At 35.8% G+C, this 26979-nt stretch overlaps 1 protein-coding gene across 3 annotated transcripts in view; it reads left to right on the top strand.

Annotated features, from left to right (window-relative positions):
* PCSK5 (proprotein convertase subtilisin/kexin type 5) overlaps window positions 1–26979 on the top strand; it is a 236536-nt gene that overhangs the window by 112175 nt on the left and 97382 nt on the right. For all 3 annotated transcript variants that reach the window (XM_063295159.1, XM_063295158.1, XM_063295160.1), the window contains exons 8-9: window positions 9412–9624; window positions 16761–16861. In XM_063295159.1, coding sequence (XP_063151229.1) covers window positions 9412–9624; window positions 16761–16861 — 314 coding nt within the window. The remainder of the gene's footprint in view (window positions 1–9411; window positions 9625–16760; window positions 16862–26979) is intronic.

The following is a 26979-nucleotide window of genomic DNA, read 5'->3' on the forward strand; positions in this document are numbered from 1 at the left end:
ACCCTGATCCAAGCCATTCCCAGCTTGAGAGCCTCAGTAAGGTAAGGGACTACCTCCTTTGCCTCCTCTTGAACTCCCCCACCTGCCTATCTATCCCCATCTCTGCCCTTTTGGCCACCCACCTACCCGTTGCTGCCTGCTGCCCTCACTGCACAGCCCTGCCTGTCGCTGCCACGTCCACTGCACTGCACACCACTATTGCACCAGCTGGGGCCTTCTTTTGCACCCCCTTCTATTGTGCCAGTGCAGTTGGGGCTTCTCTTGTGACCTGCCCAGGGCCTCTGTTTATGTCCCATCCAGGGCATTCCATGCCCCAGCCAGGGGATCCATGTGCAGCCTCCTTATTTTGCAGCAGCACAGCTGGGGCCTTTTTCCACATGCCAGGCTTCTTTCACGAAAGAAGGCCCTGGCCAGTGCACACAAGAAGCCCCAGCTGCACAGGTTCAAAGGAAGACCCTAGCCAGGTGGTGGGTGCAACTTGTGGCAGTGGGTAGGTGGGTGGCCAAAAGGTGGTCGTAAATGCTGTGGGCACAAGTGGGCCTGAAGTTTGTTCACATGACTGTGGGGGCACTACAACTGCCAGAAGTTTGGGGACAAATCATCAGTCCCTTCATTCAGCACTGTCGTAACTTTGAACGGCTGCTGAATGAATTGACATTAAGCAAGGACTACCTGTATTTTACAACAGTTTCAGAAGAGATGATGACATCCCTCCTGTACTTTTAAAAATTGTAAATAATGTTTAATTGTTGTTAATCATTTTAATGAGTGTATGCTCTGTTTAAGAATGAAGAGCAGGATAGACATTATAAATCATTTTACAGTTTTCAGGATCCCAAAATGTATTTCTGGTAAGAATGGAGGTTAGGCAACTAAAATAACTTGAAAACCTAGTTAAAGTGAAAGTACAATGCATGTACATGTACTGACTTTGTGTTTCAGCCAGCAGCCTTTATTGTTTTACTTTATTTGTTTTTGCTATGTTTGCACTGTTAAATAGTAATTATAGCTCTTAAGGGAACAGCATGAAGTTATTTTGTCTGTTCTGAATGAGGCAATGGTTATTTTGTCTGTTCTGAATGAGGTTATGATTCTTCATTATACATTTGAAAATCTAGAATAGAAATAGCTTAAGAACTTGATCAGTTTTTAAACATTAAGCTTTTGTTACCCTGAAGATTTTTAAAAAAAATCTATAAAGAAAATTGTATCCTAAATAGAACAATTCATGCAGTTCCTTTGAAACTTCATCTGTAAAAGTTCCAGAGCCTGTTTTCTGTACTACAAATAACTGGAGGCAAATAACATTGGGATCAGGATGAAAAAAATGATGCTGTGCAAGTAGTAGAGACTAAGGATAAGGAGGACTAATGTTCTGAGTTTTATATGACCTATGAGGTCTCTATTGCAGAATCTCTAGAAGATTCGTTTCAGTTCTTCCTAGACACTAACAGTTAGAAGCAAGTTGTGCTTGGAAAAAAATGAAAAGAAAAACACAGCTATATTGAATAAACTTATTCCCAAGAATTTTTTAAGGAAGCAAAACAATGGAGAAGTCCTGTCCCCTCCCTCCCTTCCTCTCTCTCTCTCTCGCTCTCTGATGCTTGGGTGGTCCTGCCTCTCCAGGCAACTTACCCATAATCAATAAAACAGAGTGTTGGAGAACATAGAAGAAAAAGGGGATGAAGAAGAAGAGAAAGTGAATGTAGGAACCAAACCTTAACATTGAGCAATAATGTTTACAATAATGTTCATAATGGCCAGAGAGATAAAACATTCAGGTACTGGAAAATAGCTGGTCTTTCAGCAGATCCAGTCCCTCCCCTCAGCCCACCAATCCTGGTGAAATGATTGCTGTCATATGAGGGTCAAGAGAGGAAGAGCCTGTTGGATCTGGTGTTCCAGAAGTTCTAATGAAATGCTTACCACTGTTTCCTCTCCTATAATCTTATAATGGAAAAACAAATCACAGTTCTTTAAAAAGTTGGGGCCAACCACAGAGCTAAAAATATATTAATAAATCAGACAAATTCTAATTCCAAAGAATTATAATATGTGCTTAAGACTGATCCTGCAAACAGTTGTAGCCCACTGAGAGATTAGTTTGAATCAGCTATACAAAGCTTCACATGATGATGACAGAAAACAAAATTACAGAATATTTACTTCAGAAGTATTTGCTTTTCATTAAATTTCCCCAAAGAAAATTAGAGTCTTTCCTAAGTCAGGTTCAACATTTATATGACTGACAGACAAGCTGAAAGTGAATTTAGTTAATGAATCTTTCTTCGCAGTTACTTTTCTCGTATTCATTTTTTTATTTAACCAGTTCAGCAAAGACAAAATTGGCTGGAAGAAAGGAGCTTAATTTTATGTGGCAGAAAATACATAGGAAGACAGAAGCAGTGACCTGGACAGATTAGAATGGAAGAGCAGTGGGCAACCACAGGCATTATGATATTAATAAAACTGTAATAGAGATTAACCATAGATATTAGACACTGCAGAAGTTAAAATTTTGATACTTATATTTCATTTATCTCTTTAATGCTATATTTGCCAAGAAAAGTTATAGATGGCATTTAAGATGAAGTTGGAAACTATGTAAAAATTGCCTTTCTTTAACATTTAGAAAGTGTCTTGTTCTTCAGACAAGATTGGCAAAATCAGGGGAAAAAGTATAAAGTATACAAAGTATACAAAGATTTCCATATGAAAGGCTATTAAAGTGATATAAAAATAACTTTGAACTTGAGAAGAAAATGCTTTTTCTTTAGTGGTAGTTGAAATTCAGCTTGTAATTGTTTAACATCATTGTATACAATTTTGCAGTAACAACCCTGATGCTTTAGCCTTAGATGTGGAATCTCCAGAGCCCAGAGAGTGCCCAGCTATATGTCAAGAACAGACAGTAACATCACTTTTAAGAAAAGTTCATCAGGAAGCTGCTTGTGCACTAGCAGTGTTCCCCGGAACATTCATAGATCCCAATAGGATCTAGAGGCAGTCTAGGAAATTAAAATGATGGCAAAAATAAAGCAATATTCTGCAAGTACTGACTTTATTTAGAATAAATATAAGTAAAGAGTTTTGATTCAATGCATGCTATATATTTTTAAGTCTTATGGATCAGATGCAATACAGCTGATATGGGTGAAACAAAATATTGTTTTGTTGAAAAATGCAGAGCAATGTACAGTAGTAAAGTATCTATTCATTTCAATTGAAACATCCTCTGTTTTTAAAAAACCAGCACCTTTTAATTTATTTAATAAAATAGGAGAAAGAATGAATATATGAATGAATATATGAAAGAGAAAAAACTGTGTGTGTGTGTGTGTGTGTGTGTGTGTGTGTATATATATATATATATATATATATATATATATATAAACTGTACATCTATATATATCTCTTCTCATGTGTATGCGGTGGAGCGGGAAGTATGAAATTTTTAACACAACACTTTCAATAAAAGTTAACCATATTTCATTTTAATTATTCATACATAATCTATGTCTATAGGCAGCTTGTTTGTAGGATGCAAGTATATAAGATATGCAACTCACTGGTAATTGGAGCAATAAATTTGTCTTTCCAGTGTTGAAAATTAATTGCTTGACAATAATAAAGACACAAAGAATCTATTTCCATTGACCAACTTTCATGTTGTGGTTATGTATTTCAATATAATATATACCTCTGAAAATATTAATTTGATTTGTTGCAAAGTCAAATATATCTAATTACTTTTTTCAATAAAATAGTAACTTTAAGACATTGCAAAAACATATGGTTTAATAAAGTGTTATTCTGTTTGCATCTCCAACAAACAATGATTTATTTTTCTGTACAAATGCAATGAGGTTCAATAAGTTTGAAATATTATTTTTTGTTGTATAACCTGTAATCTAAGATATAATGAGGTGTTTAGTATTGAAGTTTAAACATTTTCCTATTTTTTTAGACAAAATGGGGGTCTCACATTTCTTATCAATTTACACTTCAAATTGATATATGAATAACTGGTATTTATAAAGACTGATTGTTGGCTTTTTGGACCCAGGATCCCACCTAAGAACTTAGCCGACTTTGAGGCTGAAAATGCTGCTGGTCCAAATCAACAATAAATATATGTCAATAAATGTTGTAACTGTAAATACTGCCTGTTGGTAGCAACTGACAAATGGCATTTATCTTTTAACATAGAAAATGATAAAAGCTCATCATTATCCTCCACTAGTTTTATTAATGTAAAAAAAAAAATCCCAACATCCATTCAGATCTTCCACAAAACCAATTTTTAATCAATTTTGAGATCTGGATTACACCATAGTGTCAATTTAGCATTAAAAAAATGATCAAGGTACATTTTCTAGAAATAATATGCCAAAGTTTTCAAATCAATTTGATAGTGACAGAAGATATTATAAATATATATTTTGAATCCAAAACAATCCAATTAAATGTGTTATATAAGAATATTCCAGAAGTGCCCGGAATGAAGGATTTGCACTAAGTGAAGGCATTTTAAACTTGGTACTAGTCAAAATATAAGCACAGTAGTATAACTTAAGATTCAGAAAACTGAACCCCTCACCTTTAACTGACAATTGCATCTTTTTCAATGATATATTTGGAGTTGAAGAATCCTGCTGAAATTTACAAAACAATGTACTGAGTTCATGAAAATATTTTCTGGATATGTATGTTTGAATTCACACAATATATAAAGTATCCTGCAAATTACATTTATTTTAAGATTGTTTATCATACCCTAGAGGGCAAACTTTAATCAAATAAAATCAGCACTTTATTTTATTTTTGTAAACCATTCTGGAAGCATGTTTCAATTTAACTTTAATAAATTAAAGTTATTAATGTTTTTTCAGTGAGCAATTGAAATACTTCAACTATTAGTCCAGTTACAGGCAGAATCCACAGCAAGATTATTCTTTTCAATGAATTTGTGACTCTGAACATTTACTTATATATTATTAAATGTCCAATTCAACTAATATATCACTGTTTAGTATGATTGCTACACGTGCATGCACAGACACAGACACACACATACGTACACACACACCTGCTTTTGGATAGGGATACCAAAAGTTGAATTAAGTCCATCAAATATAGTGTATAATAACTTTCACATTTTAATCCTAGTAAAAATTATAATTTAGTAACAACTTTTGGTAGTTGGTGTGGGGGTACACTCCAGACTTTCGGAGTGGAGGGTTAAGTAGCCCAGGAGCCTCAGTTTCTGTACTTCAGATGAGTACAACAAACAATGCTGTTGCAACACCTTTATCATATGTAGAATGAGGATGGACTCGGTAACAAGGAAGTCCCTTTTTAGCTTTATGTACTAGATGTTATGATAGGCTATGTTTGTATCAGTGATACTTACACCACAGCTGGTATTGGGCTGGCACTATTGTGTACATGCCAAAATTTATACCATGGCAGTATGCCTACCAATAATTACCTTTGTTCTTTAGCTTTTGCTCTTGCTTGCATTTTTTGCCTTTAATCTCAAAGAAGGGCATGTTGTTGTTTATTCGTTTAGTCGCTTCCGACTCTTCGTGACTTCATGGACCAGCCCACACCAGACCTTCCTGTCAGTCGTCAACACCCCCAGCTCCCCCAGGGACGAATCCGTCACCTCTAGAATATCATCCATCCACCTTGACCTTGGTCGGCCCCTCTTCCTTTTGCCCTCCACTCTCCCTAGCATCAGCATCTTCTCCAGGGTGTCCTGTCTTCTCATTATGTGGCCAAAGGATTTCAGTTTGGCCTTTAATATCATTCCCTCAAGTGAGCAGTCTGGCTTTATTTCCTGGAGGATGGACTGGTTTGATCTTCTTGCAGTCCAAGGCACTCTCAGGATTTTCCTCCAACACCACAGTTCAAAAGCATCGATCTTCCTTCGCTCAGCCTTCCTTATGGTCCAGCTCTTGCAGCTATATGTTACTACGGGGAATACCATTGCTTTAACTATGCGGACCTTTGTTGTCAGTGTGATGTCTCTGCTCTTAACTATTTTATCAAGATTTGTCATTGCTCTTCTCCCAAGGATTAAGCATCTTCTGATTTCCTGACTGCAGTCAGCATCTGCAGTAATCTTCGCACCTAGAAATACAAAGTCTTTCACTGCTTCTACATTTTCTCCCTCTATTTGCCAGTTATCAATCAAGCTGGTTGCCATAATCTTGGTTTCTTTGAGGTTTAGCTGCAAGCCAGCTTTTGCACTTTCTTCTTTCACCTTCATCATAAGGCTCCTCAGTTCCTCTTCACTTTCAGCCATCAAAAGAAGAGCATAGGCAAGCAAAAAAAAAAGAAGAGAAGGAACAGCTGTTTCTGCATGCTCATTTGGTTGAAAGGCAAGTGGACAATGGAGGGTAGAAGAGGAAACAGCACTGAGATAATTTTGCTCACTGACACCACAAACCTAGATTTGATACTGGCTTCAACAAAGATCATAGTGATTTTAACAATTTCAATTTCAGTTCAGCCTTAGTGGAAGAAAATCTATCTACAGTATAACTCTATTTATCGATATCTATATTTGCCTCCTGGAAAAATAAATTTTAAAAGGAAAAACTGCAAAGTATATTTCCATCACTCAAACTATCAAAAAATAAGGGGAACAGTAGATAATGCAAAACTGGCTATCCATATTTGTAAAGCCAGAGATACATTTGGAAAGAGCTTTAAGTAAAGTATATCTACCAACTTAGTTTAAGTAGATTACCAGGTTATCATCATAGAAGCTATATTCTTTGATACACAAGCATGGATAATGCCAGCACTCCACTTCAGACAGAATTCTGGGTTCAAAGAAAGGCAAAAAGATGATCAGAGAACTGAAAATCAAGTCCTGACAGGAGACATTGGAGGAACTTGAAATGTTTAGCCCTGAAGACAAAACAGTAAGACACATACAATAAAGAAGAATAATACTTTTAAAACAAATTCAGCTACAGGTTGTCCATAAGAGCTACCAGTTTGGGTTCTATCCCAGGCCCAGGCCTGAATCCATATAGCTGTGGATGTTGGTTTAATTCAAACATGCATACATACAGTATATGGCAGTCTCTTCTGTCTGCTATCCTCAATCAGGAAAGAAAGAAACCCATGGCGACTGAGGGAAGAAGGGGTCCATGTGACCCCCCCCCCGCTTCTCTTTTTCCTGCTCACGCTCAACTGTGGGGGGTTCAGGGGTTCAGTACTTGAGTTTGGCTAGCTTCATATGAGAGATTTGGGGGGCAGAATGCTCCATTTATGCCCTGATGCCACATGCCTCAATCTCTGCTATTGATAAGGACTGTACTGGTTGGTTTAAGCACATCTTGGGCAGTTTTACTCCAGGTGTGTTCTGCTCATCTACACAGGCTAGACTCTAAACAAAAGACTACTCGGCAAATCAACATACTGTTGCTTATATCTCATCAACAAAGAGGTATTGGTAGTGTACTAATATACTCAAGATACTTTTAACTTAAAAACAATACTATCTTTTATTTGGTAAAAAGAGAAAAAGTCAAACAAGAAATGGCATTTTAGATGTACATTCTTTATGGAAACAAGCCTTATTTGCTAACTTGGTAGAGAAATTTGCCTTTAAAGTAGAGCATTGAGTTTCCAAGTTCAGTTAAGGAGTGTTGAACTAGAAATCTATTTTGTTATTGTATTGACTTGAAATGCATTAATGAAAAATACTTCTAGATAGACCTAAATTATCCAATTGCACTTTAGTATATCCAGTCTCCGTGAAGTACATATATTGTCTATGATTACTAAATCATAATCATTTTTCTAAAAGACATAGAGGTAGAAGCACATCTGACCTCAGAGGGCAGCCTGTTCCAGAAAGAGGGAGCTGCAGCTGAAAATATGATTATCTGGGTCCTAACCACCCTGACAGGTATCATTCTGCTGAACAGACACAGGCTGCTGCATTTTGTAAAAGCTGCTGTTTCTGAGTCATCTTCAAGGGCAGCCTCATGCTAATAAAGCCCCACATAAAACAGATGGAATTAGTCATGGCCTTCAGTGCTTCCTGGCTTAGGAAAGGGTGTAACTGGCAAACCTGCCAAAATTGGCCAAATGCTCTCCTGACATGGCTTCCATCTGTTGTTTTGGGAGGAGCTATGATTCTAGGAGATAGCATAATAGCTTCTTCAGGGGAAATGCTACCCATCAGGAGCTATAGATGGAATTTCCATGGTACCCTAAGACTTCTGAACCAATAATAATCCCATCTTGCTGGGAATCCTTCATAATCTGTTTTGCCCCATTCAATCCCTCACAGCCTCTAGGCAGTGGTTTAGGATTTCCACCACATCTCCTGTTTGCCCTGGGGTCAAGATGTAAATGGATGATTGCCCGCCATGGTTTTATGTAGAAAAGAGGGAGAAAGGCAGCTGAGTACTAGAGCATCCACATTGGTGCAGACTGTTGGTCTGCATTCTACAGATGCAGCGAGTAGGGAGAAGTATTGATGCTTCACTGCTCTTACTGCCACTGTCATGTTTGGCCCGAACATGGAATCATGTACTCATCTCTGGTTATTGCCATTCCTCATCTCCTGCCAGCACTGCTCCAGATGTCTTATTTTTTACTTCCTCTCCTGGAGCTTGATAATTTCCAGATTGATACCCAAAGAAAGGCTGCTCAAGGACTACCCTACTAAACCCCTGGTAACCAGGTAGCCCTCAGCGCCGCATGCTAAGTTGGTATAAATTTCAAAAACTTCCTGTTACATCTCATCTTAATTAAAATCCATAATTATATTTAAATGGATAGTCTTTAGAAGAAATGATTAGACATTTGGATGATATTGAATTATTAATAATATAATACATATTATTAGTAATATAATACATATAGTCTATGAAATATTATGGATAATAATGATAAACCTAATCTAATTAGGCTTTATAAGAAGTTAAGTTCTTCATTCTGCTTAAACATACATCTTGCTCCAATATACTGCATGCACAATCTAAAAAATAAAATAGTTAATCGAAAGCAATATTATATTTAACAAAAGATCATTTATCTCTATAAATTCATTTTCTGATGCTAACATAATTGAATATTCTTTTTACAAAATTAAATCAGAAAAAAGAAATCCAAGTGTCGTGTAATAGCTGGGAGCTGTCAGCACTTTCAGGAAAAATACTTAATTTATTCACTAGTAGTTCCACAAAGGTTTTGGGACACATAGTATCTTACATTAGCAACAAGTACTTGAAAAGGTAGGTTAGTATAATCTATGTTTACTACTTTATTTTATGGATTCAAATTACAGGTAAAATATTTTATGCAAGATAAATTACCAAAAGAGGCTATTACCACTTATTATCTAATTCTAATTTCAATTTTTTTTTTTATTTCAAATAGGGCAGAAACAATTTGGGCTCCATTTATGTGTGGGCATCTGGAAATGGTGGAAGAAGTAAGGATCATTGCTCCTGTGATGGCTACACCAATAGCATCTATACCATCTCCATCAGTAGCACAGCTGAAAGTGGAAGAAAACCTTGGTATCTAGAAGAATGTGCATCAACATTAGCCACAACCTACAGCAGCGGAGAATCCTATGACAGGAAAATAGTATGTGGTTTTTTCACCATGATTGAAGTGCAATTGAAAATAAAATTACTGACAACTTCTTTTTGTAAATATTATCTAGGTTTTATTTACCCTAAAGTCACTTGACATTTTTTATATTGAAAAAAATAAGTATTTGCTCCCAAAAATACCTCTCTTTCATCCTCTGTGTGCAACCAAAAACTGATTTGCACAAGAAACAAACAAACATACAGGAAATCTTCCAACTGAAGGGAGGGGAAACACATTTATTCTCTCTCAATCCTAGTTTTCCATCATGAATACAAATTTGTTTAATGTTTTCTCCTTTTCAGTCTCTTGCTGCTAATAAGGAGTTAAGATCGGCTATTTTTCAAAATATATCGTTCCTCTAATAATCTGGGATATTAGCCATCTCTCCTGGAAACCTTGCTGTTTTCAGATGATTAATTTTAAAGACAAATTCTGAGGTAACTCTTCATTCCAGTAATTATTCTGTTATCATCTGCTTTCTTCTACTTATTTTTCTTTTGATAATTTTTATATATTTGGCTTTTTTCCCCTATAATCTCCTCAATAAATGGTAAAACAAGGAAGAATTCATTCATTTTTCTAGCAAAAAAATATTCCCATGAAAAAAAATATTCCCATGAATTCAAGAGTATTTTGGTAATGTTTATTTGTTTATTTGTTTATTTATTTTTCAAATAAATCTATCACCGCCCATCTCCCCCAAAAAGTGGGACTCTGGGAGGTTTACAGATGTTGGTTTTATGATAAAATATTTGATAATCTACTCTTGTATAATTCTTTAATTCCCGTTCCCTCAAAAACATGATATAGTTTAACACACATTGGTTCAAATATTTCTAGATAAGATTTTTTAAAACATTCCATGTTGAAGCCCTAAATAATTCAACCTAGGATCATTTCTGTGTTTTAAATTAATTAAATAAAATAAAACTAAAGAATCATGCACTTCAAATATAATTAATGACTTCTAAAAAAGCAAGGATTTGGAAGCCAACTTTGCAATGGACTTCAGTCACAGATTACAACATGTTACACATGAAATGTATAAAAATTATTTTGATTTCAAGATATCAAGAAGAGCATGATGCCTTATCAACCTTCACATTTCTCTGATATCACAGCAACAATAGCAAAAAAAATAATTCTGCAGGATTTTTTCTTGATCCCAAGCAGTGGGGGCTAGAATAGCACCATGCATTTCAACACATCCGATCCACTTGATAAATGAAGAGGGATTCAAAACATGCAAGCAACTGTAGCTGCAATTTTACTTTAAAGATGTCAATTTTACTTGGAATCTTGACAATCTCAAATTGCTACTTAGCGATGGAGTGGCAGCAGCATCCAGGCATAATCCTAATTTTGCTTCCAGAAGAAATCTGGCAGTTGTAATTTATAACTGGATCTGTCTGCAGGCAGCCACCCATCAGCCAAGAAGGTCTGCCTCAAAGAAACAGCATCTTCCAAAGGATCCCTGTTCAACTGAGAGGCACCCCATTCCTTGAAAGGAAGCAAAGTTAGGGAGACGAAAGTGGCTAAACTCCATGCAATAACTATGTCATCTCTCCAGATTATTTCTGTGGAATTTGAGATAATGTAATTTAATGATCCTACCCAAATTCTTACAGCTTCCCTAACCTTTCAAAATTCTTCTCAATATTCCACTCCACTCTACCTCATCCAACCTAGACTGGAAAAGATTTTGGGGAAGTAAGCAATCCAATCACAACCTACAAAACCACAGCACTTGGGATAGTCAAAACATTTGACAGGGTACTGCTCAAAATAGTCTTTTTTTTTTTTTTTTTTTTTTTGAGGCTTGATCTCACAAGAAAACTTTCATGTTTTGTTTCACACTTAGAATACTTGGAATTTCCATTTCAGGTTGAAAAAATGAGCAGAATATTTTGCATACCCTTAATAAAAGGGCCATCTGATTCTAGAATCCCTAATTATAAAGCCATTTGACTCCAGATGGCTATGGATGGTTAACAACAATAAAACCAAGTATAAAAACAATCAGAATGGTTAATCTGGAGGGAACGACCCATAACCAACCTCACCTATAAATAATTCCAAAGGAGCTATCAAGCAAGGACTGGGGAAGGTCTTCAAGGCTCTTGAAGGAGAGCAGGGTAGAAGACATTCAAATACTAGGGGAGAGAGCAGGTGCTGAGTCAGAGAAGGCACACTTCTGGGTTCTCATCAGATGATATTGCTTAATGGATGGGACCAAGAGCCTGCTGATTCTGAATGAACAGAATGGCAGTGTTATATAACATCAGACTGTTGTCTGAATTCGAGCAGTAAAATCACTTCCTGGTATTTTAAAAAATAAATATACAGTATATATTTTAAAATGTTTAGATTTGACATGGCAATTGGGATAATATACAAAGTGGATACATTTAATCAACTTTGCTTTAAAGATGGAGAATCAGTGCAGCCTGCTTATATCTAAATATTTTAAGTGCTGTTGGCTCAAATAGAATTTCCCACTCAGAGCACTTCCGTTACTGTTTTCTGAATCAAATCTCTTTTTAAATAGTTGAAATAAGACTGGTGATGGGATTAATATGATGAATAATAATTCAGTCTCTAAGGCCAACACAAATCTAATTATGCCTAATCTTATGCTCATAACTTTATTAATAATGTAGTTATGATGCTTTGAGCTAAAACAAACTATCCAACAAGCAATATAATTTGAATCCAGAGTTTATATAATAAAATCTGTTGACTCACTAAGACTTTCTTGTCCTTTCTGCTTCTTCAACCCTCTATAGCCCAAAACACCTCTCCTGAGGATTTTGGCAACTTTAAAAAGGCTTGAACGTATTGTTTGGGCCTTAGATTTTAGATTTTTTTTTTTATCCCGCCTTTATTATTTTTATAAATAACTCAAGGCAGGGAACATACCTAATACTCCTTCCTCCTCCTACTTGCCTTACAACAACCACCCTGTGAGGCAAGTTGGCCTGAGAGAGAGTGACTGGCCCAAAGTCACCCATCTGGCTTTCATGCCTAAGGCAGGACTAGATTATTCTTATTAATATGCATAATATAAATGTGGGTATCTCAAGCCAGTACATATATTCCTGCCTACATTTCTTTATTATTTAGTTCTATAGATTCCATTCTGTGGAATCAAATGCAGGACCCATAGAAAATAATCAAGGCTAAACTGCAGTATTTATTAAAGAGTGCACACTGGAGGGGTTCTTACCAAGATGGTGGGTGCCTCCCCTGCAGGCTGAAGGAATGCATTGATATTTATACATTACAGGAAAAGGAAATGATGTAAGCATACATGTTCATATGATGATGCAGGCATGCATACATATTCATGAGCAATAGATCTCAAGTTACTTTCTGCCCTACGTATCTACTCTGAAGAAAGCCATTGTCTTAGTGGGAAGAAGGGAGGGAGCCAACTTCTTGAATATAGAGATTCATGGGTTGCTACGGGAATGTCCTGATAAAAGTTAGCAAAAGCTGCAGAAGCTGGTGTGAGATAGCTTCCAAGATTGTTGCCACATTCCTTTATGTTTCAATTTGGTTCAAACGGGACCATTCATCTGAAAATTTATTTTTCTCACACAAGAGACTTACAATCATAACATATTAAGACAATAAATAAAACCAACATAAAAGCACAACCAACATCAGACTAGGAAAATAATCAAATAGCCCCTAGTACTGCTGTTAGCCCAATGTGAGGCCCTCCTCTTCAAAGTCCGTGGAAAAGCACAGTTTTAGCTGACCTCAGTGGGCACACTGTTCCAAAGCAACACTGCAGCAAACAATGCCATCTCTCTACTATACTGGCTTCTACTGTCAGCAAGCAGCCAACTACATTCTGTGCCAGCTGTGGTTTCTGGGTCATCTTCAAGGACAGCCCCTTAATAAGGAGAGGCACAATACCCTTCTGCTTGGTTCAGAGGAGTTATAAGTCTGGGAGATATTTTTTGCTTCTTCAAGACTTCCGTTAAAGACTTCCTTGGGTGGAGCTTAAGTGATACAACACATTGATGTGAAGATTGGTTAGTGGATGTCTTCTACTGATCTTATGTTTGTTTCTACTCTACCATAACAACTATATTTGCTTTGTTAGGTGAAATATTGGGAATTCTCCATGGACAAAATGTTGATAACTCAAAAGCAAGACATTGTTTCTACAAGTTTCATTTTTTTTTCCTTTTTATATTTTTAAGTAGTGGCTCTAAACCTGCTTTGTATGAAATATAAATGACTGAAAAATACTTGACATTATTTTATATTTAATTTGGAAAAAAAATGAAATGTAATTAATCAATTATATAAGTGTAATATAAACATGTTGGTGTTCTGTTGTTTAGCACTAATTTTAAAATTAACACTTGTCAGAGCCTATCCAGCCACACACACGAATGAAACAATCTCCTTCGTGATGCTTTAAGGGAGGAGCAGGAGGGGATACAATCTAGATTGATTGATTGATTGGTTGATTGATTTTGCTCATATGCTACCAAATGTTGTCACTCAAGCCAGTTTAATGAAGATCAGAAATGACCAGCAAGTCTTCCTACTTCCCTAGTGGTCAATTTGCCATAGGGACTCAAATTCAGTTCACTATAACATTCTGAATCTAGGTTGTGGACCTATAAATCCTTAACCAATTAATTGTTTAACATGTAGACCAGTGTTTCTTAAACTTTTTTCCTCTCAGGACTCCTACCAACTTTTAAAAATTATGGAGGACCCCAAAAGAGCTTTCATTCATAGGGGTTATATTTATTGATATTTACCACATTAAAAATTAAAATTAAAGTATTCTTTGCTGCTACTTCTTCTCACAATTGTTTGATGGGATTTTAATATTGTATTATTTTTCAACATAGGCTGGCCAATAATTTTGATTTTGTGGACCTCTGAGAGGGTCTTGGGGGACACCCAGGGGTCCTAGGACCAAACTTTATGAAACACTGATGTAGACGAACTGACAATGTTTTAACATGTACTATTTAATGCCAAGTCACTGAGAAGTTTACGGAAGTTTATATTCTTACCGATATTTGAATTACACCCTGTGTAGACCTGAATACAAAATTATTAAGTTTGGCACATGATACATGCTTTATATTTGACAATTGTTAGGAAAGCAAGAATTTGCATCATTTCCCATCCTCCCCTCCCCACCCCCTTCCCCAGATACTGTTATAGGTTTCCAAATTATAGCACGAACATAACTAAGTGCTTAGGGCAGGTCACCTTTTTGGCTTTCTGTTAACTCTTTTACTGGCAGTTACGTTTATTGTTTACTGGCAATCGCCTTCATTGTTTCCATTTGTATTCCACGTCATTGTTTTAGCAGCTTTGTAGATTGTGTCCTGAGGCTATACTTCACAAAAAGTCATTATACTTTTACTTATATTGATAACTGATGCACAATATATGACTTACATACATTCAGTTCTAATGTATGCAGCATATACTTCTTTTACTAAATATATTTTGATAACTGTAATTTGGTATTTATTGTTTAATTGATATAAATATTTTGGACATGAGTACAAAGTTTTACATTGTCAGGTTATATTTTCATTTAAACTGGATAGAACGTGGCTTATACAAATTTTCAATCTTTCACACCTAATTTCCAATTAATATTTAATTTCCAATGCTATGCATGCTTAATCTGGGAGTAAGCCTCCTTTAATAGGATTTATTTCTAATGTATATATTAATACTTTCTATTATGTAGTTGTAGCAGTATTTATGTTGAACACACAAACAATTACATTTGTGTTGAAAACTAATATTTTAAAATGGGGTGTGTTTCTGTGGCTCTCAAAACCTTCATATAAGATAATGAATTGCACTTTTTAATATGATAGATGGGAAATTTTGGAAAATAAATAATGGGGAGTAATCATAATAAATGGATTTAATTCAAACTTAAACTTAAATCTTTTTTTTTCCCCTGGCCTGACCCAAACATTTATCCTTGCCCTGTCCACTTTTAGAATGGGGTTTCTGGCATAACTTTGAAAGGCTAGGTATGACCCCATTCCCAGAGCAGTCGTTTATATGGATCACAGGATTTCCTTGACATACTAACCCAACTCAAGTTTCCAATATCCAGAACACTCATCGTGTGAACACTTCAAAGATGCCCCATTGACATTGCATATATAACTTGCTTCCCGCAGACACTCTTGCCTACAGCATGAATATACACAGGACAGAAGCTGTGAGGGCTCCTAGCCCTGATTATGTTAGCTCAAGTGGAAGCCAATTCATATACAATTGTATATTTGTACTCAATTGTTGTTGGAGGAAAATTCTGAGAGTGCCTTGGACCGCAAGAAGATCAAACCAGTCTATACTCCAGGAAATAAAGCCAGACTGCTCACTTGAGGGAATGATATTAAAGGCAAAACTGAAGTACTTTGGCCACATAATGAGAAGACAGGACATCCTGGAGAAGATGCTGATGCTAGGGAGAGTGGAAGGCAAAAGGAAGAGGGGCCGACCAAGGGCAAGGTGGATGGATGATATTCTAGAGGTGACGGACTTGTCCCTTGGGGAGATGGGGGTGTTGACGACTGACAGGAAGCTCTGGCGTGGGCTCGTCCATGAAGTCACGAAGAGTCGGAAGTGACTAAACGAATAAACAACAACTCAATTGTTAGTGTCTGCAGGAGCTGCTGTCATATGAGCAGCCTTAGCTGAAGCAGAAGTTTATTCAGAGTGTCTGCTTCTGTTATTCAAAGGGACAATATGGGCTGCTACCCTTGCCATTGAGGGCATAAAAATTTATACTAGGATGAGGAGTTTAATTTTGCTTGCAGCACTACCATAAAATACAGAACTGTCAAATCATCTAACAAAGTGTCTGTTAAAACTCTGCATGAATGTAAAGGGTTTGGGTTTCACTTGTTACCAGAAATTTCATTACTAGTGTATTCTGGGAGGCTAATGATTTTTGGATATCCACTTGCTTTAGAGAGCTAAAACTGGCATTAAAAAAAAAAGTTATCCCACTGAATAATAATAGAGTTTCACATGCCTATAAGTCCTTCCAACAAAAGAAACATTTTTTGACTGCGGCAGCATTATTCTTAATTATACACCTTTTTCCCCAGATCACTACAGACCTCAGACAGCGTTGTACAGACAGTCATACAGGGACATCGGCTTCTGCACCTATGGCTGCGGGAATCATTGCACTGGCACTGGAAGCGAAGTAAGAATCGAGTTCTGTTTTCTAATGAAGAGTCATTAAGGCACAAGGTTCTATGCGTTCTTTCCCTTATTACCCCAAAATGTTACTTTCCCCTAAAAATACTTGTGCAGCTATCCCTGTTCATGCATTAATCTAACCTAGATATTGATCATAGCTACCTTGCAGTCGCTGTCTTCAAGTGTATTTAGAGGTTAATCCTAAATCAGTATTCCAGATTTTGTAGTACATCAGAAATAATGGTGGATATAGCTTTACCATTTATAATGAATTACAAGACAATTACAATTCCATATGTAACCGAACAGTTTCAAGTGTGAAACAATAGTTATAATAGTTAACAATCAGCTGTTACATTAAGGCCATCTTCTGTGCATCTGTGATCATTGTATTTACTAATTGCTTAATCTGTTTTTAACTACTTTGAAATCAATATTTCTGTCTGGATAAAAATGCAGCTAAATTACTCTACAACCAATGAATGTTCTTTGTTTATTTTTATTATTAAAGAGAACAGATAATTGGTGGATTTTACAAAACAAAAGATAAAGATAATATGAGGCAGACTGTGATGTTGACTGTAACAATGGAGATGTTGATTGTAATGCTGACTAAAACTATGAAGTGCCATTAGAGATGAAAGTATTAATGGGACAGGAAGACAAAAAAGAAAAAAAAAGAAGGGGAGGGAAGCTCAACTTTTCTTTTTCCCTTGTTTGAGACACTTTTATTTTTGGATTATAATATCATGAAGGCAATCACCAGAAAAGTGGCAAGAATGGACGGGAGGAGAGGATTGTTAGAGCAACCTGCAGAAAGAGAAATTACACCAGATTTGCTTCAGAAATTATTTGAGCAAATGGGCAATCAGTTAAAATCACTTGACACTAAATTGACAGCTTTTGAAAAAAGAATGGATGAAAGACTTGTAAAGATGAAAGAGGAGATGAAAGAAGAAGCTAAGAAGATGGAAAGCTCTGTAAAACAGGTTTCAGGAGAGGTAAAACAAATTGATGACAAAGTGGAAATTCTGGAGAGTAAGACAGACGTTATAGACAGTTGGAAAGAGAACTAGATAATCTGGCTCTATTGGAATTCAGAGAAAAGGAATTTTGTTTGAGACTTAGAGCAATCCCAGAGGAGTCCAGTGAAGATATTAGAGAATTATTAAAGTCTTTTCTCTAATATATTCACTGGAGATATTAGAGAAAGGCAAATGTTTTTGATTGGGAAGAGGAGGATACAGAGATAGTAACTGATGAAGTATATAGAATAAATGATAAACAATAAATAAATATGTGGGCTCCACAGCCCCAGTATGGGGAATTGTACTCAGACTGCAGCACTTAGAGGAAGTGGAGAGGTTCACCTTTCTGGATAGTGTGATTGCCCAGAATGGAGATGCAGAGGTGAACCTTAAGTGCCGCATTGGGAAGGCGATAGCCATTTTTCAGAGGATGAATAAGTTCTGATCCTCGCTGTCCATACTGCTAAAGATTAAATTCCATCTGTTCACTTCTACTGTGATCCCGACAGCTATTTATGCCAGTGAGACTTGGAAGGCATTAGAGGCTTGACGTCTTCCAACAGAGATGCCTCCACCGAATCTTAAAGATCCGATATTTTAATCACATCACTAATGAGGAGGTGCTCCGAAGGAGTAGCTCATGTAAACTTCATAACATCGCATGTAGAAGACTTCAGCTGGCTGGTCACATCTTCCGCATGGAGAACAACCAGATCCCTAAAGTGGCAATGAGTTGGACTCCTTCTGACACTAAATGACAGCAACGACGCCATTGAATAACATGGCGAAGAACACTGACACAGGACCTGAAGGCATTGCATATCACATGGAAGGATGCCGAATCACTCGCCCAAGCCCGAAAGAGCTGGAGAACCCTTACTGCCCAATATGCCATGTAGCATGGACCCAGGAGAGAGAGAGAGAGATAGAATAAATACAAGATTTGAGAGAACAAGAAATGTTCCAAGGGATGTTTTGGTGCACTGTCAGGAAAAAGACAAGGGATCAGGTTTTGTAGCAGCATTTTAATACAAGGCTGAAGATTGATAATATACATATAATTGTCCTTAAAGAAATTCCTATCAGAATTTTACATAAGAGAAAAGAGGGGTTTTTTTTGATTGAGTGATTAAAACAGAAAAAGATCCCATTTCAATGGGACAAATTGGAAGGTGAATATATTACTTTGAAACAGCAGAGGTTTCAACTGAATTCTGTCCAGAAGGCAAGGAAAATTCTAGAAAAGTTCAAAGAAGAATTGGAGGAGATTCAAATGGAGGAGACTACACAAAAACTCCAAGAGGTTCAACATGAAACTAAAAGGGATGATACTGAACTAGGCACTATAGCTATTGATTTTTCTAAATTTTTTGCCTGATTATGGATTACAAATGTTTAGCATGGAATGCAAATGGAGCAAACACCCCTCAAAAGAGAAAAAAATCGGCCTTTTGAAAAAATTAAAGCAAGATATAATTTGCCTACAAGAGACACATACTGGGAAAAAAGACATAAAATATTTGATCTATAAAAATTTGGGTGAGGAATTTAGTTCAGCAGGAAGAAAAAGAAAGGAAAGGAAAGGAGAAAGGAAAGGAAAGGAAAGGAGTTGTTTTGTTTATAAATCCACAACTAAAACCAAAATGTGTATTGACTGATGAGTATGGTAGATTTGTTGGGGGGGAAGTTAATTTGCATGGGACTAAGACTTTGGTACTGGGAATTTATGCCCTAAATGAAGACAAAGTATTGTTTTATAAACAACTTATGGAGGGACCAAGAGGTTTTTCTTATGAAAACTGGTGTTTGATGAAGGATTGGAATGGAATGATCTCCCCACAGTTAGACAAAACTTCTGAGAAAAATATTAAAATCACTCAAGGCAAATTACCAAAAGTTTTCTTTGATTTGATGGATAATTTAGGGCTGGTTGATATGTGGAAACAGAAAAATGGCAATTCAAGAGTATACCTACTTTTCTAAAAGACACAGATGCTTTTCAAGAATAGACATGATCTGGATTTCAAAGAACGTGGCTACTAAGGTTTCTAAAGTACAAATATTACTGAACACTTTTTTGGATCATATTCTTGTGAGTTGGGTTTATAAAAGGAAATCTAATTCTTTTAGATGGAGACTGAATGAAAGGATGCTACAGAAAGAGGCAATAGTGGAGAACTACAAAAAGAAAAGAACTTTTTTGAAAATAATGTAGGTAAAAGTGCTGATTTAAGAATGGTTTGGGATTCAAGTCAAGCTTTTATTACAAGTTTTATACAACATAATAGTGAAACACAAGCTATTTTGGATGAAATAAAGAGAAAAAGAAGAAGAATAAAAGAAACCTCCAGAGAAGAGAGGTTTGTTGAGTATTTCTCAACAAATTAAGCTTTTACAACAATTATCAATGTTAACAGTAACAGAAATGGAAATAAAAATGAATTATGTAAAGCAAAACATTTTGAGTTTGCAAATAAACCAAGGAAGTGGCTAGCATATAAAATACAAAAAAAGAAAAGAAAGAAAAGAAAATGATATTGAAATGACAAGAGGGAGATACTGTATTAATGGACAATGCAGCCGTACAAAGAGAATTCCATCAATACTATTCCAATGTATATAAAGGAAGGGACATCTCAATAGAGAAAATAGATTAATATCTAAAGAAACAAAATTTACCAAGGATTACAGAGGGACAGAGACAGATAATGAATGGACCTATAACTATAAGGGAAGTTTCTGAAGCTATAAAAAATATTAAACCAGGAAAGGTGCCTGGACCAGATGGATTATCAGGTTCTTATTATAAATGTTTTGATTATGAACTTTTACAATCTTTACAAAACACACTGAACTCTATCCTATAGGGAGGAAAGATGCCAGAGAGTTGGAAAGAAGCCAGTATAGCACTAATACCTAAAAAGGGACAAGATTTGACTTTAACAAGAAACTGTAAGCCAATATCATTATTGAATAATGACTACAAGCTGTTCAGAACCATTTTAGCTGATAGACTCAAAATAATTTTGCAAGAATTTACTCATGAGGATCAACATGGGTTTTTACCTAAAAGACAATTAAAGGACAATATTAGAAATGTGTTGGATGTTTTGGAATATTTGGATCAACGTAATGAAAACAAACTGCATTGATTTTCTTAGATGCAGAGAAAGCCTTTGACAATTTGAACTGGGCTTCTTGTTCAAGGTTTTGGAAGATACAAACTTTGGAGAGAACTTTATAAAATGGGTTAGATCAATTTATGCTTCACAGAAAGCATGAATAGTTGTTAATGGAGATCTAACAAAACCATGTGAGATTAAAAAAAAAGAAATAAGACAGGGATGCCCACTGTCCCCTCTCTTGTTTATTTTGGATCTTGAAATACTGAATAGAGATATAAGACAAGATGAGAGGATTGTGGGGGTAAGGATTAAAAAACAGACTTATAAATTAAGGGCTTGTGCAAATGACTTGGTGTTGGTTCTGCAACATCCTTTAAAGGGAATTTTATTTATTTATTTGTTGCTTTGTTTGTCAAATTTTTATCACCACCCATCTCCCCCTAAGGAGGGAGAATTTCAAGAATTGAAATATTAATGGGCAGATTAAAAGAATTTTGCACATTAGCAGGTTTTAAGATTAATAGAAGACAAAGATGTTAACAAAAATATGAAAACAAGATCAAAAAGAATTGATAAATAAAATGGATTTTAAGATTGAGAAGAAGGTAAAATATATGGGTTTCACTATGACAAATACGAACTTTATATTATTTCAAAATAACTATGTTAAGACATTGAATAAACTTAAAAAAACTTATGTTAAGATGGGAGGAACTACAACTGTCATTGCTGAGGAGAAATTCTATGATAACAATGAATGTCTTGCCTAGAATGATGCCTTTGTTTCAGTAGGTTTGACTACTGATGCAGCATTTAAACAGTGGCAGAAGGATATATCTAAATTTGTGTGGCAGGGGGAGAAACCATGAGTTAAATATAAGGTGTTAACAAAATGCAGAGGAAAGGGGAGGATTGAGTCTACCTGATTTGAAATTGTATTTTGCAGCTTGCTGTTTGGTTTGGGTGAAAGAGTGGGTGCTGCTGAGAAACAGAAGGCTCTATTAGAAGGGCATGACCGAGATTTGGGTGGCATGGATATCTGTGGTACGACAAAGTCAAGGTTAATGTGGATTTTAAAAATTGCTATGTTAGACATGACACACTGAGAATGTGGGATAGATACAAACCCAGGTTGTGCCCCAAAACACCTTTGTGGCTCTCAGCACTAGAAGCATTTTGTAGATGAGAAATGATAGGCAAACACAAATGGCTAACTTGTCGTGAGAGACTGGACTTTTGTCAAGGGGAATGCAAAATAAAATCAAGCGAAGAACTGGTGGGAGAGGGATATAGTTGTCAATGGTTTTCTTCTTTGCAAGTATTAGAAAGATTTAAAGCAGACAAAAGACTTTATGGTTTTGAACATTTTAAGAGTGAGTTTGAAATAGAATTTGTACAAATGATGAACATGTAATTGCTAAAATGTACACATTTTTAATGAGATTTGGAACAGAAGATCAAGTAAAAGAATGTATGACAAAGTGGGCTAAAATTTTTGATTATACTGTACAGATGGAACAATGCGAAAATATGTGGTTGAAAGGACTGAAATTTACACCATGTTATAATCTTAAAGAGAATCTTTATAAAATGATGTACCATTGGTGTATGTCACCAGAGAAATTGTCTAGAGTGCACTGTATAAAGGCATTTCAAATGTATGTTGGAAATGTGAACAACAAGAAGGGCCATTTTATCATGTTCGGTGGATGTATAAAAAAGCTAGAAAATTCTGGATTCAAATACACACACTGATTCAGAGGATTTTAAAGATTAACATACAGTTGAGACCAGAGGCTTTTATTTTGGGACTGATGGGCAAACAGTTGGAAAAAAAGTCATGGAACTTTGTTTTTGTACATGATAACTGCAGCAAGGTTATTGTATGCACAAAGATGGAAAGATTTCGCATTACCCACAATGAGGAAATGATTGGTGAAGATGATGGAACTTACAGAGATGGCCAAACTGACTTCTTTGATCAGAGAAAAGACAATATCTATATTTATTGCTGACTGGAAACCCCTTATGGACTTTTTGCATAAAACAGAAAAAAATGAACTTATGATTTATGATTTTGATGATTACACAGATTATAGAAAGAAGAGAGTTATGCTGTAACCATAGAGTAAGAGGTAAATTTATAATTGTACTTATAACTGCTGAAAAGAAAATTGGAAGCTACTTCTTTTTATCATTTCATCTTTTTTTCTTTTCTATTTTTCTTTTCCTTTTTTCCCTTTCTTACACTTTTAGCTTTTTCTTTTATTTCTTTCTTCTCTTTTTATCACTTCATATTAGTTTGTATGAGTTTTTATCTTCTTTTTAAAAAATCTTTAAAACATCTATACCAAAAAAAAGTTTTTCTAAGATGAAATGTAACTAAATGCAGAATTACAAATACAAATATAATTGGCTTAAAATTAAATCAGTTTTAAAAAAATATATGCATATAGCATGCAAAATAAAACATCTACACTTACAATTACAAATAAGTAGTAAATATGACAAGCAACTGGAGTTTTGCCATTAACTCCAGTAGACAAGTGCATTTACTAATTATAATTATGCACTAATTATAAGCTTTTCCCACTTCTAATTAGTAGATCTAATTTTTTACAGTGTAGTAATTATATGCTTTCTTTTTCCACTTCAGCTTTTCAGATTTACTTTTGAAGAAGGAGAGAATACTGAGAAACTATTATTCCTATCTAGAAGATATGCCATGTCTTTTATTAGGTTGGCAATCACTTAATTTCATATTCAGGGGCTATTCTAAATTATATTCTAAGTTATCTGGCCAGCATAATCCAAATGTAGTAAGGTACTCCTTTGTGGGTTCTTTTCTTGTAAGCAGCTTGTTCTGTTTTTGAAATGTACCCAATTTTCTGTTTGGTATTGGTTCCAGCCTTAATACTTTTTTCAGCCTTGAAAAGGCTTAGCAAAAGGGTAATAATTATCCCTTGGGAGACTGAAGCTGTCAGTTAAAATTAATGAGTGCTTACTGGATATGTGACTCACACAGACAAAAAAAAATGCCATTTTAAAACTACTCTGTTTTAAACAAACAAACAAGAGTGAAGTCAAATACAAGGGCTAATCACTACATGGATGTAACCATGCAGCTTTCTTGAATGAATATTTTCATTAACATTAATCATAATGTTGGACTTCTGGGAAAGAAATGGCAAACTGAAGATGGCTCCATTGAGAGCAGAGCTGATGACTGCGGCGGAATGAAGAGCTGGCGAACTGCTTCTTATATGGAAATAATTTTCCAATTAACCAATACGGCCTACCCCCAACTCCTGGAGCCAGTCCAGAAGGATACCATGATCAATGGCATTGATTGTCTAGGAAGTTCCATTTTCTTAGGAAGTCTCTTCTTATGTAGCTGGGAGTGCTGGTGGTATAAGGTAGGTTTTGCTGTGACACATTCTTCCTCTAATCATCTAGAGCAAAGTTCCTCTGGACTGTACACAAGACAAACAGAACAAACTTTGTACAAAATAATTAATGGACACAATTTCCCATCAGGACTCAAAACAAGGACAAAGTGGTATCAAAGCATTTCAACTTCACAGGACACTCTATAGCAGACCTCAAAGTGACTGTTTCAGAAACAGTCTTTAACTTGACTTTAACTCCACCACTGAGTGACAGATTGCTGAACTTCCATACAGCAATAGATTTCAGGCAATATCAGAAGGTCTCAACAAACACCGTGGGTTTTTGATACATCAATTGTTAATTGATTAGGCATTGGTAATCTGCCTCACATACTGTACACGCTGTATCTGCATAACCAACCAGTCTTCCCCTCCCTTTGCCCTCCTTCCCCACCACAGTAAATCCTACATCAATATAGCCACTCTATGCATCTGATGTACTGAGCGGCAACTCATGAAAGCTTATGTTGTTTAATAAAATTTGTTAGTCAGAAAAGATGCTACCAGATTCTATCTTTTCACTGGCATACATTAGCATAAAAAAAAAAGGTGAAAGATCCCCTGTGCAAGCACTGAGTCATGTCTGTCCCTTTGGGGGGATGCTGCTTTCGCGATGTTTTCTTGGCAGACTATAGAGCGGGGTGGTTTGCCATTGCCTTCCCCAGTCATCACCTTCCCCAGCAAGCTGGGTCCAAATTTTACCAACCTCGGAAGGCAGGAAGGCTGAGTCGACCTGAGCCGGCTACCCAAGAATCCAGCTTCCGCTGGGATCAAACTCGGGTCGTGGGGAGAGTTTCAGTTGCAATACTGCCACCTACCACTCTGTGCCACACGAGGCTCATCCATTAGCATATCAATCCAAAGTTTCACATATCAATTCAAAGTTCAGGGATCTTTTGAAGATATTCCTTGTTTTTCCATGTCTTTTTCAATCTTCAGTGTCTTTACAGACGCCAGTATAATACTGCTTCTTGTCTATTCTAGCAGCTAACAGAAATTTCTAAGAGAAAAGCATTACTACTTTAAAAATTCATAGATTATGAATCGGAATTCCCTTTACATGCTCATGCTTTTTTTTTACCTCAATTATCATTCCTTCAGAAACTTGTGTACAAACAAGATACCTATGTACTGTAAAGTGTTCAGCAATATCCCTTATATTAGAATTGATAATTTAAAATAATGGGGTTTGGGAATGTTTACCTTGTCTTTTTCTGAAGGATAGATGCTGAAGTTGGAAAAGGAATGGGAATAGGGGAAAAAAACCATATAGCAACATTTTGATGTCTTATTTTTCTTTTTCTCTTTCAGTTCTCTTCTACTGCTTTGTCCAGTAGACCTATAAAAAAACAATAGAAGGAAATTAAACTTTTAATTTAATAATCCTGCATTGGTTAACTATGCAAAACAGGCAAAACCCAAAGGAGATACTGATAAATTAGGCTGACAGTTTATCTTAGTCCTTTGCTCAACCATAGAACCAAATATTTTAGATATTTTAGATTAAGAAATATTAAATAAAACCTGGGGCAATCTTGTAGGTTGGTAGTTAATACTGGAAAATTTAATCAAGTTGTCCTTGTTAATTAATTCTAAGAACAGTTATTAAAACATGACATTTAAGTATGTGGAAGATTAATAGGCACTACAGTGTCCCCTAGTGACCTCAAAGCAAAATAACAAGCAAATACATCTTTGTGACACGAACTTTGGAAAAGTGGAAACATGACATATAGCTTTAAAATAAAAACCAAATGCAGACCAGCAGAATTTTTGAGAAGTAGAAATATCTCTGTTACTTCTTCCCTAAATTCTCAGTGATTATATGGCTATTTTGCTCCTAAATGTAATCCTGTTGTACCATATAAAATACATATAGAGGTATTTTTCCGGTGGCTCCGCCCCAACCCCATTCTGTGGCTCACAATGTATCTCCAGATATCACTCCCAAATTTTTATAGCCAAGATTTTTTTTCTTTCCCTCCCCTCCAAAGGTACAAAATATAAAGTCTCCATAAGACTTAACATCTGTTTTGCATCGTTAAACTGGTTTTTTTACCCTTAATCTCCTGGCCATGTCACTGGGTTAGCAAACAAACCCTGCCAAATAAATATTTTCCCCACTCTGCATGTGGCTATGCAAAGTAAACATCTAGCTGAATTAAATTTTTGGAAAACACGTATTGAAGGACTCCATAGTTCAACCCTGAGCTACAGATACTGATATATTCAAGGAACTGTGCAGTAGAGATTTTGTACTAGGGCAAACATAATATTAGATACAGTTCTTTGCTGATAAAATCTTGACCAAACTGAAGGCTCTGTTTAACTTCTGGTATTCATGTTCTTTCTTTACAGCAGGGATATACAAGCTGACATTCCACAGATATACATGGTCAGACACTACAGCCATTGTAAAATTTGCCACTCATCTTTAATTATTATGTTACAAAAGGAGGTAATTATAAAGGACCTTAAAGTATTAACTGTATTTCATTTAAATTGCATAATATTGAATTT

The sequence above is a fragment of the Candoia aspera genome, chromosome 2, assembly GCF_035149785.1.
Source record: "Candoia aspera isolate rCanAsp1 chromosome 2, rCanAsp1.hap2, whole genome shotgun sequence".
Classification (NCBI taxonomy): domain Eukaryota; kingdom Metazoa; phylum Chordata; class Lepidosauria; order Squamata; family Boidae; genus Candoia; species Candoia aspera.